This window comes from Oncorhynchus mykiss, chromosome 25 (genome assembly GCF_013265735.2).
Source record: "Oncorhynchus mykiss isolate Arlee chromosome 25, USDA_OmykA_1.1, whole genome shotgun sequence".
NCBI classification, from domain to species: Eukaryota; Metazoa; Chordata; class Actinopteri; order Salmoniformes; family Salmonidae; genus Oncorhynchus; species Oncorhynchus mykiss.
Genome location: NC_048589.1, coordinates 11,433,891 through 11,455,445, shown reverse-complemented (window position 1 = coordinate 11,455,445; position 21,555 = coordinate 11,433,891). Strand labels below are relative to the sequence as shown.

The 21,555-nt window shown below is 41.7% G+C and overlaps 1 protein-coding gene across 2 annotated transcripts in view; it reads left to right on the top strand.

Annotated features, from left to right (window-relative positions):
• The first annotated feature begins 74 nt into the window (after positions 1-74).
• LOC118944216 overlaps positions 75-21,555 on the top strand; it is a 28,484-nt gene continuing 7,003 nt past the window's right edge. Inside the window, exons 1-8 of one of the 2 annotated variants that reach the window (XM_036962538.1) lie at positions 75-368; positions 10,522-10,817; positions 10,999-11,068; positions 12,757-14,110; positions 14,859-15,076; positions 15,186-15,242; positions 15,347-15,446; positions 15,547-15,720. In XM_036962538.1, the coding sequence (XP_036818433.1) occupies positions 12,838-14,110; positions 14,859-15,076; positions 15,186-15,242; positions 15,347-15,446; positions 15,547-15,719 (1,821 nt within the window). In that variant the 5' untranslated portion in view covers positions 75-368; positions 10,522-10,817; positions 10,999-11,068; positions 12,757-12,837 and the 3' untranslated portion in view covers position 15,720. The other variant, XM_036962537.1, reaches the window with a different exon arrangement.

Sequence of the window (21,555 nt, the reverse complement as noted above, 5' to 3'; positions counted from 1 at the left end):
CCAGCTGGACCGCGCACATCGCTCCCTTGTCCCAGTGCCTGGACCGGGCAAACGTCCTCGCCCAGTAATCATCTGTTGTCACAGTTTCAAGACCAAGGATCTTATCCTGCGTGAAGCTCGAATGAGGGGCAACCTGTCACATAAAGGGCATCCATTCCGTGTCTATGAGGATTATGCGCCCGATGTGGCAAAGTATCGCGCCGACTACAGAGATGTCATGACCAAACTCTACAAACTCCATCTTCGCCCAGCCTTACTCTTCCCTGCAAGACTAAGAATTACCCCGCCTTCCGGTGAGAAGATTTGGCTCTCCTCGGTTTTGGACGCAGAGAAGTTTATCCGGGGATATACACCAATCCCCCGTACAGGTTAGAGTGCCTTGTTATTGCGTGTTAGGGTCTGCTCATGGACTCGAATCCATACTATACCATATTGGGTGAAAACGTATTAAACGGGCTCAACAAGGGCTACCGAACATGTAAGACGCTGAGCAGACCAATGGATGGCGGTCAGAGCTCTCAATGAACGTTACATTCACTTTCATCCCGGCTGTACTCAGAGCGATGCATATTTTTTACTTCCAGGTTTGATCACTGACACCTTCGGACGGATATACTTATATTCTCCCACTTTTGTTTTGTTTCGTTATTTATTTTACAATCCTTACATTATTCTTACTACCATACCATTTATTTATTGCTTGCAGGGGACTGGGGGGTGATGGTTGGGAGGGGGCAGACACCTGGTTAGCAGGTTGATGTTTTGTGCCGTTCTGCCTTTCTCTGGCCGTGGGCCTCTCTCTCCCGACTAGAGTCCCACCAGCCCTCTGTAGTGCTTATGTCTGTGTAGGTGTGCGTACATATAATTACTATTTGTACTTTATTACTATTTTCTCTTAGCATTTTAGTATTATGTATGTGTATATTTTAAATCAGTGTAGACTGTTATTCTGGGGTATGAATGTTTGTATGTGTATATGTACATATGGATGTATATACATATTCTTTAAATATATATTTTTATATATGATTTTTTTGTGTGGGTATGTATACATACATGTATATGTATGTGTGTGTGTGTGTGTGTGTGTGTATGTATATATATGTATATATACGTATGTGTATCTATATGTATGTATGTATGTGTGTGTATGTATGTGTGTATGTATATGTATGTGTTTATGTATGTGTGTATATGTATGTGTGTATATGTATGTATGTATGTATGTATATGTATATATATATATGTGTATGTGTGTGTGTATGTATGTGTGTATATATACGTATGTGTTTATGTATGTGTGTATATGTATGTATGTATGTATGTATGTATGTATGTATGTATGTATGTATGTATATGTATATATATATATGTATGTGTGTGTGTATGTATGTGTGTATATATATAATGTATTTTTATTTAAACATGTTTTGTTTATGGGGGGAACGTTTAATTTAACAAATCCTTGTTCCGATCTCCTGACCCACAGTATGTAAAGGTACGGCTGACTATGTCGGTTGCGGGTGGTTTATTTTTTGACCGGCAGTGCTTACCAATATCATCTTGAGGCTATATCTTGCTTATCTCTGGGATTGACCCAGGATGACGCTTAAATGCGCAATATGTTTAAGTTGCAACTTATTCTGTTTAGGTTTATTAGATGTTAACTGAACACTTAACTCGCGGGAGCCTCCTCAGTTCATATGTTAGTAGAAGTTCTAGGATAGTGAGAGGTGAACGTATAGTTGGGATTTTATTTTTGTTTTACCTCTTGTTCGAGGTCGCGCCGTGCTTTTTTGGCATCGGCCAGACAATGTGTTTATTATTTTTATTTATCCTTTTTCTTTCTCCTGTTTGTACATGCCTGTTAAATGTGGGTTGATGGGGGGGGTAAGTGTTGGGGAAATTAGGGGAACAGGGTGGGAAGTAAAGGTGCTTGCAGGGGGGAGGGGTGGGTTGGATACTGCTCGGGTGTAGGTGCTACATATGCTGATCGTGATGGTTTGGTGCGCTTTCTTACCTTTTTATCAAGTTACATGGTATGCAGGCCACCATAGGAACTACAAACGAGAGGAGGGCGGGGCTTACATTCACTTCCTGGAATGTCAAGGGTTTAAACGAACCAATTAAGAGGGGCAAGGTCCTAGCCCACTTGAAAGCACTCTCGTCTGATATTATATTTTTGCAAGAAACCCATCTGAAGAATAACTCTCATAGCAGACTTAAGTGTAGGTGGGTGGGGCAAGTGCATCACTCTAACTTCTCTGCCAAAACGAGAGGCACAGCGATTCTGGTACGGAAAGGAATTCCCTTTCTACATAAAACCACTATTGCGGATAAAGAGGGTCGGTATGTGATCGCAATAGGAGAAATCCACTCTACCTCAGTAACTCTACTAAATATCTATGGACCAAACATTGACAACCCCTCTTTTTTCAAAAGAGTCCTCGCCCTGATTCCAGATATCTCCCATACTAACCTGGTCATTGGAGGGGACCTTAACTGTGTGCTAGACCAATATTTGGATAGATCCTCTACCCGGCGAACCCCTACCTCCTATTCAAGCAAATTCTTGAATACCTACATAAAAAATTCAAACGTATTTGATATATGGAGGATCAATAACCCTACGGGTAGGGAATACTCCTTTTACTCTCATGTTCACAAGGTTTACACTCGAATTGACTACTTTTTGTTGGATGCTAGACTACTCCCCTATACCTGTAATGTGAGGTATCATGATATTATAATCTCGGACCACAGTCCACTCACCTTCTCCCTGAGATTGGGTGACATTGTACCAAACGAGAGGGTCTGGAGGTTGAATCCTCAGCTCCTCACAGAACCAACATTCTGTGAATATCTTAAAGACCAAATTACATATTTATTTGATACCAATGACAACACAGAGACCTCCCCAGCATTATTGTGGGAAACACTGAAGGCTTATCTGAGAGGCTGTATCATCTCCTTTCAGGCTGCCAGGAGTAGGCAAAACAGAGGAAAACTGGAAGAACTGGAGGGACAAATTCACTTACTGGATAGGGAGAATGCTAGCCACCCATCTATGGAGAAACATAAAAAAATTACCTCTTTAAAATTTGAATATAATCAGATTCTCTCAGCTAAAATTGCTAAATCTTTTCTCTATGCCAAGCAAAAATATTTTGAGTTTGGTGACAAACCACACAAATTACTCGCCAGACAACTTCGAAAAAATGTGAGTGACCGAATGATTCACAGGGTTAAATCTGCATCTGGGGAATTACTCTCTTCCCCCAAAGACATCAATGACAGATTCCGGCAGTTTTATGAGACTCTATATACATCTAAAGCGGATCCTAACCCCTTAATTATGCAAACATTTTTGGAGGACTGTAATCTTCCTGCCCTGAACCAGGAAGATTCTAACTTCCTGAATAAGGAAATATCTCTTGATGAAATTCGAGAAACAATTAAATCTCTAAAGAGTGGCAAGACCCCGGGCCCAGATGGATACCCTGGTGAATTCTATAAAACATTCAGCAACATGCTCTCTCCCTATCTGCACAAAATGTTGGTTCAGGCCAATGAGGATGGAGCTCTCCCTTCTACTTTGGACGAAGCGTTCATTACAGTTATACATAAGAAGGGTAAAGATCCAGAAGAGGTAGGGTCATACAGACCAATATCTCTCCTTAATACAGACCAAAAGATTTTAGCAAAAACTCTGGCTAACAGGCTTAGCACTTTAATTGGCAAATTGGTCCATTCGGATCAGACCGGCTTTATCCCTAACAGAAACTCATTCTTCAATCTCAGGCGCCTCTTCAATATTATGTATTCTCAGAGGTTACCCAATGTGGACCTTGCCGTCATATCTCTTGACGCCGAAAAGGCCTTTGACCAAGTTGAGTGGCCCTATCTATTCAAGGTCCTACAGAAATGTAATATTGGAGATAGGTTCATAAATTGGATCCAGCTTTTATATAGGAACCCCTGTGCCAGAATACTCACTAACCAATCATTGTCGCCCTGATTTAACCTCAACAGGGGGACAAGGCAGGGTTGTGCACTGTCGCCTATGCTCTTCGCCCTAATTATCGAACCGCTCGCTCAGACGATTAGATCTCATGCAGCAATACACGGCTATAATACTAAAGATACTCTAAATAAGATCTCCCTATACACAGATGACATCCTCCTCTATGTAACAGAACCCCAGGCTAGTATCCCAGCTATTCTTGATGTGATCAATTTGTTTGGTACATCCGTACAACTAGCGTACATCCGTACAACTATTTTTCACCTAGGGTTACTATACATGATTTTAACCCATTTTTATTAGAGATTGTCCAAAATTGAAATGTTCCAGGCATTAATATATAAACTCCAGTCGTACTTTATGAAAAGCCTTTTAAAAGTCAGCTATGAATAGCAGGCCTGGTTTCCCTGATTCTTCATAGTGTTCTATTGGTTGCAGTACTTGCTGTATATGATCTCCAATATATTGTCCATGTAAAAAACCTGTCTGATTAGAATGAATAATGTCCGACAATACCTTTTTAATTCTATGCGCTATACATTTTGCTAGCATTTTTGCATCACAACACTGAAGTTTAAGGGGCCTCCAATTTTTTTATGGACTTTATATTTACCACTTTGAATCGTGTTTCAGTAATAATGAAGGAGTGGTTAAAACATGCTAATAACGGTCCTCTGAGGATATCAAAAAAGGTTTATCAGAGTTATTGACCTCACAAGAAGTCAGATTCGAGTAACTTACATTGTGGTGCTGAAACTTGAAGCAGCAGCCACGGCACAAACAATTGGAAATGGACAGCTCATGGTGCTGAAAGTAGGCAAATTTGAGTAAACATCATTCATTTTAAACGTCTTCATTTTAATTAGGGATATGTGTTGGAGCCTATTTCTTCCTATTTAAGAAATAAGAGGCAGGCCTACCGGTTTGACTGATGAAATTAGGCTATAGGCTGCTATATCCATAGATATGTTAGTCAATTCCTCCACCCGCCATGCACTCTTTAAATAGCCCACCTCTGTGTCTGTTAAGACTTGAAGTTAGTGTGTATGAGAGGCTATGCCATAGGCCTACCTTTTCTTAAAGAAAAGGGCAAAAAGTACAGGCCTACCCACTATTAGTTTAATATTTTGAGGAAAATGAAACAGATGTGATTATATACAGTTATCTATAACAACACTTTGGTCCGCGATTCTTAATGCTAGAAACAAGATGTAAAATAGGAATAACTGGGAAAGACGTGACTCTGATGCATATGGGGATATTGTTGTTTCATTTGCTTTGGATATATTCGAATCTGACACTATCAATTGATTAAGCTATTCACATTCTGTACAATAAAATACATTTAAACCCAGACAGCTTTTAGGGAAACACTTGTGACCTCTCGTTGGGTTAAGCCAAGGAAGAAGATTCGCCAGCAGTTGAAGCTTACATTTTTCTACGTCAGTAGGCCTACTCGGTCTGGGGTGGAAAGGTAGGCATAACTTGAAAGTACCATGCTCAGATCCCTACGGACGTCTCAGAGTTAATTATTTACAAACAGGGACAGTTTCGTTACAAATAACACACACTGTTTTGGCATTGTAGAAATATAATAAGATGAACACATAGGACTATATCTCTGTCTATACTGTAATTTCAGTCATTTGTGATTTATTTAAAACGTTTCTACTAATACTGTATGGTAACTCTATTGAAGTCCACTCTTGTACAGCACACTAAAGGTGTATCTCTTTCTCTACAATTTAGGAGATGTTAAGATATTTTGTTGTTTGTGATGGTACTCTAGGTGCGAGGGACATCCTGTGCCACCAGTCAGTTGATGGTGGATGACCTTCTGACCCCGTGCTCGCCAGGTGACCCGGCAGCCATAGAATTGACCTAGGACCTAGGATCAAGAGAGACGCTCAAGTGTTTTAGTACTATATCTCTTGACACAATGATGAAAATAATCATGGCCTCTAAACCTTCAAGCTGCATACTGGACCCTATTCCAACTAAACTACTGAAAGAGCTGCTTCCTGTGCTTGGCCCTCCTATGTTGAACATAATAAACGACTCTCTATCCACCGGATGTGTACCAAACTCACTAAAAGTGGCAGTAATAAAGCCTCTCTTGAAAAAGCCAAACCTTGACCCAGAAAATATAAAAAACTATCGGCCTATATCGAATCTTCCATTCCTCTCAAAAATTTTAGAAAAGGCTGTTGCGCAACAACTCACTGCCTTCCTGAAGACAAACAATGTATATGAAATGCTTCAGTCTGGTTTTAGACCCCATCATAGCACTGAGACGGCACTTGTGAAGGTGGTAAATTACATTTTAATGGCATCGGACCGAGGCTCTGCGTCTGTCCTCGTGCTCCTAGACCTTAGTGCTGCTTTTGATACCATCGATCACCAAATTATTTTGGAGAGATTGGAAACCCAAATTGGTCTACACGTACAAGTTCTGGCCTGGTTTAGATCTTATCTGTCGGAAAGATATCAGTTTGTCTCTGTGAAATGTTTGTCCTCTGACAAATCAACTGTAAATTTCGGTGTTCCTCAAGGTTCCGTTTTAGGACCACTATTGTATTTACTATATATTTTACCTCTTGGGGATGTTATTCGAAAACATAATGTTAACTTTCACTGCTATGCGGATGACACACAGCTGTACATTTCAATGAAACATGGTGAAGCCCCAAAATTGCCCTTGCTAGAAGAATGTGTTTCAGACATAAGGAAGTGGATGGCTGCAAACTTTTTACTTTTAAACTCGGACAAAACAGAGATGCTTGTTCTAGGGCCCAAGAAACAAAGAGATCTTCTGTTGAATCTGACAATTAATCTTAATGGTTGTACAGTCGTCTCAAATAAAACTGTGAAGGACCTCTGCGTTACTCTGGACCCTGATCTCTCTTTTGAAGAACATATCAAGACCATTTCAAGGACAGCTTTTTTCCATCTACGTAACATTGCAAAAATCAGAAACTTTCTGTCCAAAAATGATGCAGAAAAATTAATCCATGCTTTTGTCACTTCTAGGTTAGACTACTGCAATGCTCTACTTCCCGGCTACCCGGATAAAGCACTAAATAAACTTCAGTTAGTGCTAAATACGGCTGCTGAATCCTGACTAGAACCAAAAAATTTGATCATATTACTCCAGTGCTAGCCTCTCTACACTGGCTTCCTGTCAAAGCAAGGGCTGATTTCAAGGTTTTACTGCTAACCTACAAAGCATTACATGGGCTTGCTCCTACCTATCTCTCTGATTTGGTCCTGCCGTACATACTTACACGTACGCTACGGTCACAAGACGCAGGCCTCCTAATTGTCCCTAGAAATTCTAAGCAAACAGCTGGAGGCAGGGCTTTCTCCTATAGAGCTCCATTTTTATGGAACGGTCTGCCTACCCATGTCAGAGACGCAAACTCGGTCTCAACCTTTAAGTCTCTACTGAAGACTCATCTCTTCAGTGGGTCATATTATTGAGTGTAGTTTGGCCCAGGAGTGGGAGGGTGAACGGAAAGGCTCTGGATCAACGAACCGCCCTTCCGCCCTTGCGGAGGTCTTTGTGGGCTATACTCAGCCTTGTCTCAGGATGGTAAGTTGGTGGTTGAAGATATCCCTCTAGTGGTGTGGGGGCTGTGCTTTGGCAAAGTGGGTGGGGTTATATCCTTCCTGTTTGGCCCTGTAAGGGGGTGTCCTCGGATGGGGCCATAGTGTCTCCTGACCCCTCCTGTCTCAGCCTCCAGTATTTATGCTGCAGTAGTTTATGTGTCGGGGGGCTGGGGTCAGTTTGTTATATCTGGAGTACTTCTCCTGTCCTATTCGGTGTCCTGTGTGAATCTAAGTGTGCGTTCTCTAATTCTCTCTTTCTCTCTTTCTTTCTCTCTCTCGGAGGACCTTACCTGACATGATGACTCCTTGCTGTCCCCAGTCCACCTGACTGTGCTGCTGCTCCAGTTTCAACTGTTCTGCCTTATTATTATTCGACCATGCTGGTCATTTATGAACATTTGAACATCTTGGCCATGTTCTGTTATAATCTCCACCCGGCACAGCCAGGAGAGGACTGGCCACCCCACATAGCCTGGTTCCTCTCTAGGTTTCTTCCTAGGTTTTGGCCTTTCTAGGGAGTTTTTCCTAGCCACCGTGCTTCTACACCTGCATTGCTTGCTGTTTGGGGTTTTAGGCCGGGTTTCTGTACAGCACTTTGAGATATCAGCTGATGTACGAAGGCTATATAAATAAATTTGATTTGATTTGAATTGACCTGGATGGATGTGCCTAGCGACAAGCTGCTGGAGCCCATCATCTGCATGGTGAGAAACACACATTCACAGCACAGACCCACTCACATTCACTGCTCACAAACATACTGGAACATGCTGTTTCAACATACACATCCAGGCATTTCAAACTGACTCTCACATTTGTGTAATTTCTGAACCATGCTCATGATTTTGTTTGTCTTCTGTGTGTGTCCCTCTGCCCTCCAGTCTGACGTGCTGTGCTCACTATCCACCACGCAACCCACAGTCAACATGGAGGTCTTGTTCAAGGTCAGGAAGTTCACAGAGAATTTAGAACAGGAGGGTTGAGAGGTCCTGGTTGGCAGGGGCTTTACTACTCCTTACTCAGTCTGTCCTATCAAGACCCAACTCCAGTCAAATAGTAGCTACAGTATTACAACAGTATTACAACACTACGAACCTGCATTGACAAGAATATGGAGCATTTTAACTTACACACAATTGTTGTTTTTTGCATATCCCAACTCCCTCTGAGACACCCACAAGTGCCTTATTTTCTCACTTTGTCGGCTCCGGTATTTGAGCCAGCAATCTTTCGGTAACTGGCCCAATGATCTAAACTTGAGGCTACGTGCCGCCCCTTAGTGGGTCTGCAGGGTGACTCCCCTAGTGGGTCTGGAACCCAGGTCAGCAGCACTACATTGCTGTGTGTCTGTATAGTTGAGGGTATATTGGTTTAGTAACACTCAAGGGAGTGACATTGATAATAAGTCTATAGCAGTGTAATGAGTGTTTATAACAATGTACAGCACATCTACCAACGCACCGATGCGTTTCAAGAGCCTACACTATTTTGTTTCAGAATCCTCAGACCCCTGACAGGGAGTAGCATAGGGGATAGTGCCATCAAGTGGAAAGGAAATTAAACTATTATTCCAGATATTATTTAATAAAGAATATTGAAAACCTAAATTACTGAGATCAGAGAAACTTAACAGAACGCATCTTGAAACATAAAATATGCCACAATTTGTGAACGATGGACTTTTAATTTGAAGCTTTTTGCTCGATTTGGAACCGTTAATGTCGCTGATTTCATGAAGCTCTCCTGCGCATCAATTACTTCACGAAATCCCGCAACGTGAAAGCGCCAGAAAAAACATCGCGAGATTGTAAATATGTGTGAGAGTCGGAGATTTGAAAGCAGACGCTTTCATCCAAAACGATTTACAGTAATGCGTACATACATTTTTCTTTTGGGTGGTCCAGGGAAATTAGACTTTTTCGAGCCTTTCGTATCTCTTTCTTTGTAATACTGTATGTATTCAATCATTTCGATTTGATCACTTCCCAATGGGCACATAAATCAATTCCATGTTTATTCCACGTTGGTTCAACGTAATTTAATTGAAATTACATGGATATTGTGTCACAGTGAATTGTATAATCTGCAGTCAATTTCATTATGTTTTCATGTGCCATGATTCTGACATTTGACATATGATCCTCAAAGGATTAGGCTAAATAGTTTCAGTGGTGCAGTCGGTGTAATCTCAATTCAATACGATGTGCATTTGCTGTACATATAGCCAATATAGCTATTAAACCCATGTTCAGTGACTTTAATCTGTGACGCAAGTGGACAATTATGTTTGTGACGTTCCATGGAACCCACGGTGTAGTTTAAAACTCGATTCTGATTGGCTTGCAGGTCATTCTACAGTGTAAATCATAAATGAAAACGTGCTTTTATATCAGTGTGACAGATTCACAATACCGTGTCTCAAACCGTACCGCGCTTTTATCTGCCTAACGGTATCTTCAAGCAAGACTGGTTAGGCCTTTTGGATAGCTTGTCCAAGGTAAGAATATGCGTCAAGCTATAGCCTACTTTTAATGTTTTAGTTTCCCGAACTCAAGTTACTCCAGTCAAGTGATTCATCGTAAATTTGTTGTTTTGACTGAGCAGTCCAATGGCCAATGCTGTTTTTGGACTATGAGACCCTCGGCTATATACTATGATGAGCCAATAACACGCATAGTTTATGCATTAGGCATTGCACAAATCAGTGTCTAGGTCAGAATATAAAGTAGCTATTTCCGTTAACTCAAATTACTCAAGTCAAGTGATTAATCGTAAGAGTTAGTTGTTTTGACTGTCAAAAAAATAACTTTGATGGAATATTCCAAATTACAATGGCAATTATGCATCACAAATTCACATTATTACTTGTATTTCAATGATTCATCCAGGCCCAAGACATAAAGTCGCCTGAAAGCTGTGTAGCAATAATTCCAGCTTCTGACCAAGAATCATGGATACCTTTCATGTGAGTACTCACACACCAGATTTTTTTTACATACCTCAGAAGGAAGATACCTCAATATCTGGAAGCACTGTCTCATGTACAACTGTTAATGCTATCTGAAAAATCTAACAAAATGTTGACTTGATCGTTTCATCAAGACCTTCTCATCACAAGTTGGAACTAGTGGTCAACATTGGGACAATGCCGCCCAAAATAACAGGGACCAACATTTTCATGGAGGTAAGCACTACACTTCTGATGGGTTTAAAGATTGTATTACATTATCTAAAAGTGAGAAAGTAAACCCCAGCTGTTTTTATTATTTTCACAGGGAAGAACAATCCCCATTATGCCATGAATGTTTCATTGCTGAACAACCATAGATATTTTTCCTCTAATTTGGCTCCCGTTCCTCCAACAGTGAGCAAGACCTGTCAGCAGAGCTCACTGGAGCAGGGAGACATCCCATCACCCTTTTGGCACCTGACAAAGTACACTTTTTTTCTTCTAAATAACACTATAGTAACGTCTTCTGCACAAAGTTACATTCCTAATAAGATTGGTGTTAAGTGAGAAAGAATCCTAAAGATGGTCCAATGGGCATGGTCTGAAGCCTCTCGTCATCTCAGTATGTTGAACCACCTGATTTCTTGCAGGCTTGAGATTCAGATCCTGCTGAACGATGTTAAGCAATCGATTAACCACATGCAGGGGACGCTGAACACCATGCAGGGGCAGTGTATTGAGTTGCAGACTGCCATATCTAAGGTAGTGTCAGATGAGTCTCAGATACAGAAGAATAAGTCTATGATGGTATGGTGATAATGATTGAGATGGTGATTATAATAATGATGACTAGCGGTACCCCACCCTACGGGCGGTAAATCATTGGATCTGATTAATTCAATTCAATGCAATTCAATCTTTGAGGACTGCAACCATAGAAATACAATTTATTTACACTAATAATAAGCTATTGTCAACTTCCCGTCTATGCTTATCTTGCTCATTGCTCACTGTTACCCTATGTGTGCAACTATTATTGATTTCTCACACAAAAATAATTTGGTTGCAAATGTACCTGGGGCCACGTAAATAATTGTTAGGCTACTCATTTTGAATGAGTGGCAACTTGTGTGACCATAAAAGTCTGTGTGCGACTGGGGACAGTAAAATCATTTGGTTACTGACCTGCCCTACATCATAGAAGGCCCTGCAAGTCGGAACTAGAAAATTCGGACATTTCTGACTCTCTGACTCGCTAACTCTTTATGGAATGAGGATTTCAGGTTTCCCACTTGTGAAGTATCAGAATCAACCAGTAGGAAATCCTACGCTAATAACTTACATTAATTTTAACTCTGAGGTTCCAAGTTTCCGAAAGCATGTGAATGCGTCAATAATTGCCATGGTAATTTTGAATGTTCAGTCAGTGAGCATTATGGGTAATTGTCCTACATACTTACATCAAATGCTTTATGATAGCATCATCTCCTGTAGTAACAGTACCTTTCCAAACACAATTACAATTAAAATTAACAAAGATACAAAATATTGCTAAAGTGAAGAAAATCAGCTCAAAATTGTAGGAGGAAATGCCCCTGCAGCAGGGAGACTTACGGTATTATAATATATTGTAGATAACATTAATATAATTTGTGTATTTACAGTATCAGTACACATGCAAATGGAAGTATATGCTAGGGATTGATCTACACTGAGTGAACAAAACATTAACAACACCTTCCTATTGAGTTTCCCCCCTTTGGTGGTGGACCATTGTTGATACTCAGGGAAAACTGTTGAGCTGAAAAACCCAACAGCATTGCAGTTCTTGACCCAAACCGGTGCACCTGGCACATACTACCATACTCTGTTCAAAGGGACTTAAATCTTTGGTCTTGCCCATTCACCCTCTGAATGATGACACACATACACAATCCATGTCTCAATTGTCTAAAAATCATTCTTTAACCTGCCCCCCCCCCCCCCCTTCATCTACACTGAGAAGAAGATTTAACAATTCACATCAATAAGGGATTATAGCTTTCACCTGATTTGTCTATGTCACTGAAAGAGAAGGTGTTCTTAATGTTTAATACACTCAGTGTAATGATGTTATAGATTCCAAGTGGTTGATTTTTTAGGGAATTAATTTATGCTCTATTTATACCTGCAGATCACCACAGCAGCCGAATTTGCTGTGCAGAGGGAGGAGATCCTCCGAGCATCAGGCCTCATCCCGTCACAGAGGGAGGAAATGCTCCGAGCATCAGGCCTCATCCTGTCACAGAGGGAGGGTATCCTCCAAACAGCCAGTGTCCCTTCACAGAGGAAGGGGATTCTCCCAGCAGCTAACATCACTGTGCAGAGGGAGGAGATCTTCCGAGCATCAGGCCTCATCCCTGAAGAGAGGGAGGACATCCGCCTCACAGCCAGTGTCCCTGCACAGAGGGAGGGGATTCTTCCAGCAGCTACTGCAGCTACTGTCACTGTGCGAAAGGAGAAGATCCTCCGAGCATCAGGCCTCATTTCTGCACAAAAGGAGTTGATCCACCTGATGGCCAGTGTCACTGCGCAGAGGAAGGGAATCGTCCCAATGGTCAGCGTCCCTGCGCACAAGGAGGGGATCGTCCAAAAGGCTAGTGTCCCTGCTGAGAGGTTGGAGATCCTCCGAGCATCAGGCCTCATCCCGCCACAGAGGGAGGGGAATGTCCGAACAGCCAGTGTCCCAGCACAGAGGGGTGGGATTCTCTCAGCAGCCAGCATCACTGAACAGAGGGAGGGAATTCTTCCAGCAGCTTCTATCACTGTGCCGAAGAAGAAGATCCTCAGAGCATCAGGCCTCATACCTGCACAAAAGGAGTTGATCCACCTGATGGCCAGTGTCACTGCGCAGAGGAAGGGAATCGTTCCAATGGTCAGCGTCCCTGCGCACAGGGAGGGGATCGTCCCAAAGGCCAGTGTCCCTGCTGAGAGGGAGGAGATCCTCCGAGCATCAGGCCTCATCCCGCCACAGAGGGAGGGGAATGTCCGAACAGCCAGTGTCCCAGCACAGAGGGATGGGATTCTCTCAGCAGCCAGCATCACTGAACAGAGGGAGGAGATCCTCCGAGCATCAGGCCTCATCCCATCACAGAGGGAGGGTATCCTCCAAACAGCCAGTGTCCCTGCACAGAGGGAGGAGATCCTCCGAGCATCAGGCCTCATCCCATCACAGAGGGAGGGTATTATCCAAACAGCCAGTGTCCCTGCACAGAGGGAGGGGATCTTCCGAGCATCAGGCCTCATCCCGCCACCAAGGGAGGGTATCCTCCAAACAGCCAGTGTCCCTGCACAGAGGGAGGGGATCTTCCGAGCATCAGGCCTCATCCCTGAAGAGAGGGAGGAGATCCTCCTCACAGCCAGTGTCCCTGTGAAGAATGAAAACATTCATCCACAACCACCTTCCATCATCCCCATGTTGGCACCACTGTGGAAATGGGATGGTGGAGCGTGTACTCCACCTGTGGATTTCTATTCCAAGAGAAGAGGTCACTTAACCTTACCTAATTAGTAAAGAAATTACTATTGTGAGAATAAGTTGTGATAGATCAAATGTATGGCTCATGTGAGTGTATAACTGTAATACTTTCATGCATTTTCTACATAAAAATGTTTAGCTCCATTGTACTTTTACATTTGAGTCATTTAGCAGACACTGTTATCCAGAGCGACGTACAGTAGTGAGTCTATACATTTTCATACTCCAGTGAATCTCTCCAGGATTTCACATGGATTTTTTTCATATTTGCGGATAAATATGCTAGATTTTGCAGCGACAATTATGACATTTTGCATTGCAATATGCAATTGTTTTGTCCAATTTGTTGCACAAATGCACTGACAAGGGAAAAAACTGTGTTGATGTGTCGCTTGATTGAACCATATTATGCAGTAAATGTGCGGTGATTGGTTGAAATTGCGAGCCCTCTTTTTGTACTGTGGTAATTGTCAGTTCTATGCGATAATATTGTGATGTGACTATTTTATGCAGAAATAGTTTGGTGATTGGTCACATTTGTAAGCCCTCACATAATATGCAGGGAATTGTTCATTTTGCAACCAAAACAATGCGGTGGCAGAGTCCTGGAGTAACCTCCCAGTAATCCCTGTGACTGCATGTAGGTTAAGATTGGGTTGTAAACAGAGTATCAGAGCAAGACGTTCCTACCTGTCAGCTAGTAATTGTTCTGTATGGTGACATGAGCAGAGTGGCCTGACTTCTCCCACTTATTACAGATGTCCGACTTAGATATGTTGAGCATCCTGCTATGATGTCCATCACCAAGCCGGAACACTCCGATGCCAACCCTCAGTTCCAGACTGGCACCCGGCCGGTGGCTGAGCCCGAGACCCCTGCTGTTCACAATAACAGTGGAGGCTGGCTCAGCTGGGTCTTTGGGAGTGGAAGAGCTAACAAGAAGGAGGTTCATCTACCTGAGGACAAAGACAGATCTGTAAGGAACTGGTTATTAACACTATATTCTATGTAGAGACAATTGAGTGGATTTAAAAAATAAAAATAAATTGTGGCTTGCTTCACATTGCTAATCTCTTCTTCCTCAGATTGTCTGGGATCCAACTCTGCACAGATGGGTTAACAAAACTGAGCCCAAGGCTGAAGTACACACTTAAATTAAATTCAATTAAAAACAGTGAACAACCATTGTATTTCAACTGTGCTAATATTACCAACAATTTGGAAAATGTGTTGATGTGTTTTACAGAACAAGTGTGTACCACCACCTCCACCGATGGGGACACATGGATATCAGGGGAACACTGGCAGTGTCCCCAAAGGAGTGAATCCCTACTCTATGAAAGCAGGTGAATATTGCTTTAGAAGACATGTGGTCTAACCAAGACTGTGTCAGCGAATCATAGATGTCCCTGGTGGTCTCCTCGCTAACACCTTTCCCACTGCCAGCAGGTCTATGGGGCAGCAGATACCCCACAATGCATTGCAATGATGGGACCAACTCAAAGCCTCCAAGACATGGGGCTGGACTGCTTCCTAGACAGCTCTCTGGCTTGCTCCCTCCTTCACACTTTGACCTCATGGCACCAATGGTTGTGCCACCTGACACTCTACACTACTGAGGTATGACTCTGGAAAATCCTTCCAAATTGTATCCATTCATCATTAACTGTGATTTGACTTTAACATAGCAAATGGCTGAAGTAGCAAGGATGTTAACTATTTTTCATTTTTGTCCAACAGGCCATTTTCCCAAATTGGATTTGCCATACATTGATTTTTTTCAGCATTAAAAATGTATTAAAATATGATCTTTAAATTAAATATCTCCTTTGTGTCCTCATGTTCACATGAATTTGATGTGTTCTATCATCATTTACAATTCTTATTGCTTCTGCATTTACGTTACTTACTGTACAGACAAATAAATATTATATGCATATATTTTATTTTAGACATTACAAAAACATTTTTTCATGCTTTCTGGATTTCTTACATTTACTTACTGTACAGGAAAGTATATTTTATACACATATTTAAACAAAACAAAAACATTTTATTTATGTATTCCGTAGACGGCGGAAAATAAGAAAATAAGAATTTGTTCTTAATTAACTGACTTACCTTGTTAAATAAAGGTTAAAAAAAGACACACCGGGGGAGCGGAGCTAGCATGTTGTAGTGAACGGCTGTGCGTGAGAGGCTCCTGCAACTTTTTTGCGAAATAATCTAATTTAACCTACTTTATGGCACTTTTTACAACAAACGTTTCTTTCTAATACAAGATTGTAACTTTCTATATGAAAATGCCGAGTAATAAGCGACCAAAGGACAATAAATCCACAGCGGAGGCCTACTCCCCACTAAACAACGAGACAGACATGGCGGGAGGCACATGCAACAACGTGACACTTACAGAACTTACCCGGGCTTTGGGGGAGCTACGTGTTGCTATAGCTGAGGATCTTAAGGCCACTATTGCTGAACTGGACACCAAAATCGAGAGCATCATTCGAACGGTCGCTTCGCATGGCCAGAGTATTGTGGACCTTGAGAAAGCTTCTGAATTCAACGCTGGTAGGATCGACGACTTAGAGAAGCTATGCACGTCATTGCAGGATACTGTGCAGAGGCTTTCTGTGAAAGTGGTGGACCTGGAGGGCCGATCCAGACGTAATAACCTTCGCGTTGTTGGTCTGGCAGAGGGGGTAGAGGCGGGCTCTCGCCCCACCGACTTCTTCGCCAAGCTATTGAAGGATGCAATGGGATCGGATGTTTTGGATTCGGATCCCCAGCTGGACCGCGCACATCGCTCCCTTGTCCCAGTGCCTGGACCGGGCAAACGTCCTCGCCCAGTAATCATCTGTTGTCACAGTTTCAAGACCAAGGATCTTATCCTGCGTGAAGCTCGAATGAGGGGCAACCTGTCACATAAAGGGCATCCATTCCGTGTCTATGAGGATTATGCGCCCGATGTGGCAAAGTATCGCGCCGACTACAGAGATGTCATGACCAAACTCTACAAACTCCATCTTCGCCCAGCCTTACTCTTCCCTGCAAGACTAAGAATTACCCCGCCTTCCGGTGAGAAGATTTGGCTCTCCTCGGTTTTGGACGCAGAGAAGTTTATCCGGGGATATACACCAATCCCCCGTACAGGTTAGAGTGCCTTGTTATTGCGTGTTAGGGTCTGCTCATGGACTCGAATCCATACTATACCATATTGGGTGAAAACGTATTAAACGGGCTCAACAAGGGCTACCGAACATGTAAGACGCTGAGCAGACCAATGGATGGCGGTCAGAGCTCTCAATGAACGTTACATTCACTTTCATCCCGGCTGTACTCAGAGCGATGCATATTTTTTACTTCCAGGTTTGATCACTGACACCTTCGGACGGATATACTTATATTCTCCCACTTTTGTTTTGTTTCGTTATTTATTTTACAATCCTTACATTATTCTTACTACCATACCATTTATTTATTGCTTGCAGGGGACTGGGGGGTGATGGTTGGGAGGGGGCAGACACCTGGTTAGCAGGTTGATGTTTTGTGCCGTTCTGCCTTTCTCTGGCCGTGGGCCTCTCTCTCCCGACTAGAGTCCCACCAGCCCTCTGTAGTGCTTATGTCTGTGTAGGTGTGCGTACATATAATTACTATTTGTACTTTATTACTATTTTCTCTTAGCATTTTAGTATTATGTATGTGTATATTTTAAATCAGTGTAGATTGTTATTCTGGGGTATGAATGTTTGTATGTGTATATGTACATATGGATGTATATACATATTCTTTAAATATATATTTTTATATATGATTTTTTTGTGTGGGTATGTATACATACATGTATATGTATGTGTGTGTGTGTGTGTGTGTGTGTATGTATATATATGTATATATACGTATGTGTATCTATATGTATGTATGTATGTGTGTGTATGTATGTGTGTATGTATATGTATGTGTTTATGTATGTGTGTATATGTATGTGTGTATATGTATGTATGTATGTATGTATATGTATATATATATATGTGTATGTGTGTGTGTATGTATGTGTGTATATATACGTATGTGTTTATGTATGTGTGTATATGTATGTATGTATGTATGTATGTATGTATGTATGTATGTATGTATGTATATGTATATATATATATGTATGTGTGTGTGTATGTATGTGTGTATATATATAATGTATTTTTATTTAAACATGTTTTGTTTATGGGGGGAACGTTTAATTTAACAAATCCTTGTTCCGATCTCCTGACCCACAGTATGTAAAGGTACGGCTGACTATGTCGGTTGCGGGTGGTTTATTTTTTGACCGGCAGTGCTTACCAATATCATCTTGAGGCTATATCTTGCTTATCTCTGGGATTGACCCAGGATGACGCTTAAATGCGCAATATGTTTAAGTTGCAACTTATTCTGTTTAGGTTTATTAGATGTTAACTGAACACTTAACTCGCGGGAGCCTCCTCAGTTCATATGTTAGTAGAAGTTCTAGGATAGTGAGAGGTGAACGTATAGTTGGGATTTTATTTTTGTTTTACCTCTTGTTCGAGGTCGCGCCGTGCTTTTTTGGCATCGGCCAGACAATGTGTTTATTATTTTTATTTATCCTTTTTCTTTCTCCTGTTTGTACATGCCTGTTAAATGTGGGTTGATGGGGGGGGTAAGTGTTGGGGAAATTAGGGGAACAGGGTGGGAAGTAAAGGTGCTTGCAGGGGGGAGGGGTGGGTTGGATACTGCTCGGGTGTAGGTGCTACATATGCTGATCGTGATGGTTTGGTGCGCTTTCTTACCTTTTTATCAAGTTACATGGTATGCAGGCCACCATAGGAACTACAAACGAGAGGAGGGCGGGGCTTACATTCACTTCCTGGAATGTCAAGGGTTTAAACGAACCAATTAAGAGGGGCAAGGTCCTAGCCCACTTGAAAGCACTCTCGTCTGATATTATATTTTTGCAAGAAACCCATCTGAAGAATAACTCTCATAGCAGACTTAAGTGTAGGTGGGTGGGGCAAGTGCATCACTCTAACTTCTCTGCCAAAACGAGAGGCACAGCGATTCTGGTACGGAAAGGAATTCCCTTTCTACATAAAACCACTATTGCGGATAAAGAGGGTCGGTATGTGATCGCAATAGGAGAAATCCACTCTACCTCAGTAACTCTACTAAATATCTATGGACCAAACATTGACAACCCCTCTTTTTTCAAAAGAGTCCTCGCCCTGATTCCAGATATCTCCCATACTAACCTGGTCATTGGAGGGGACCTTAACTGTGTGCTAGACCAATATTTGGATAGATCCTCTACCCGGCGAACCCCTACCTCCTATTCAAGCAAATTCTTGAATACCTACATAAAAAATTCAAACGTATTTGATATATGGAGGATCAATAACCCTACGGGTAGGGAATACTCCTTTTACTCTCATGTTCACAAGGTTTACACTCGAATTGACTACTTTTTGTTGGATGCTAGACTACTCCCCTATACCTGTAATGTGAGGTATCATGATATTATAATCTCGGACCACAGTCCACTCACCTTCTCCCTGAGATTGGGTGACATTGTACCAAACGAGAGGGTCTGGAGGTTGAATCCTCAGCTCCTCACAGAACCAACATTCTGTGAATATCTTAAAGACCAAATTACATATTTATTTGATACCAATGACAACACAGAGACCTCCCCAGCATTATTGTGGGAAACACTGAAGGCTTATCTGAGAGGCTGTATCATCTCCTTTCAGGCTGCCAGGAGTAGGCAAAACAGAGGAAAACTGGAAGAACTGGAGGGACAAATTCACTTACTGGATAGGGAGAATGCTAGCCACCCATCTATGGAGAAACATAAAAAAATTACCTCTTTAAAATTTGAATATAATCAGATTCTCTCAGCTAAAATTGCTAAATCTTTTCTCTATGCCAAGCAAAAATATTTTGAGTTTGGTGACAAACCACACAAATTACTCGCCAGACAACTTCGAAAAAATGTGAGTGACCGAATGATTCACAGGGTTAAATCTGCATCTGGGGAATTACTCTCTTCCCCCAAAGACATCAATGACAGATTCCGGCAGTTTTATGAGACTCTATATACATCTAAAGCGGATCCTAACCCCTTAATTATGCAAACATTTTTGGAGGACTGTAATCTTCCTGCCCTGAACCAGGAAGATTCTAACTTCCTGAATAAGGAAATATCTCTTGATGAAATTCGAGAAACAATTAAATCTCTAAAGAGTGGCAAGACCCCGGGCCCAGATGGATACCCTGGTGAATTCTATAAAACATTCAGCAACATGCTCTCTCCCTATCTGCACAAAATGTTGGTTCAGGCCAATGAGGATGGAGCTCTCCCTTCTACTTTGGACGAAGCGTTCATTACAGTTATACATAAGAAGGGTAAAGATCCAGAAGAGGTAGGGTCATACAGACCAATATCTCTCCTTAATACAGACCAAAAGATTTTAGCAAAAACTCTGGCTAACAGGCTTAGCACTTTAATTGGCAAATTGGTCCATTCGGATCAGACCGGCTTTATCCCTAACAGAAACTCATTCTTCAATCTCAGGCGCCTCTTCAATATTATGTATTCTCAGAGGTTACCCAATGTGGACCTTGCCGTCATATCTCTTGACGCCGAAAAGGCCTTTGACCAAGTTGAGTGGCCCTATCTATTCAAGGTCCTACAGAAATGTAATATTGGAGATAGGTTCATAAATTGGATCCAGCTTTTATATAGGAACCCCTGTGCCAGAATACTCACTAACCAATCATTGTCGCCCTGATTTAACCTCAACAGGGGGACAAGGCAGGGTTGTGCACTGTCGCCTATGCTCTTCGCCCTAATTATCGAACCGCTCGCTCAGACGATTAGATCTCATGCAGCAATACACGGCTATAATACTAAAGATACTCTAAATAAGATCTCCCTATACACAGATGACATCCTCCTCTATGTAACAGAACCCCAGGCTAGTATCCCAGCTATTCTTGATGTGATCAATTTGTTTGGTACATCCGTACAACTAGCGTACATCCGTACAACTATTTTTCACCTAGGGTTACTATACATGATTTTAACCCATTTTTATTAGAGATTGTCCAAAATTGAAATGTTCCAGGCATTAATATATAAACTCCAGTCGTACTTTATGAAAAGCCTTTTAAAAGTCAGCTATGAATAGCAGGCCTGGTTTCCCTGATTCTTCATAGTGTTCTATTGGTTGCAGTACTTGCTGTATATGATCTCCAATATATTGTCCATGTAAAAAACCTGTCTGATTAGAATGAATAATGTCCGACAATACCTTTTTAATTCTATGCGCTATACATTTTGCTAGCATTTTTGCATCACAACACTGAAGTTTAAGGGGCCTCCAATTTTTTTATGGACTTTATATTTACCACTTTGAATCGTGTTTCAGTAATAATGAA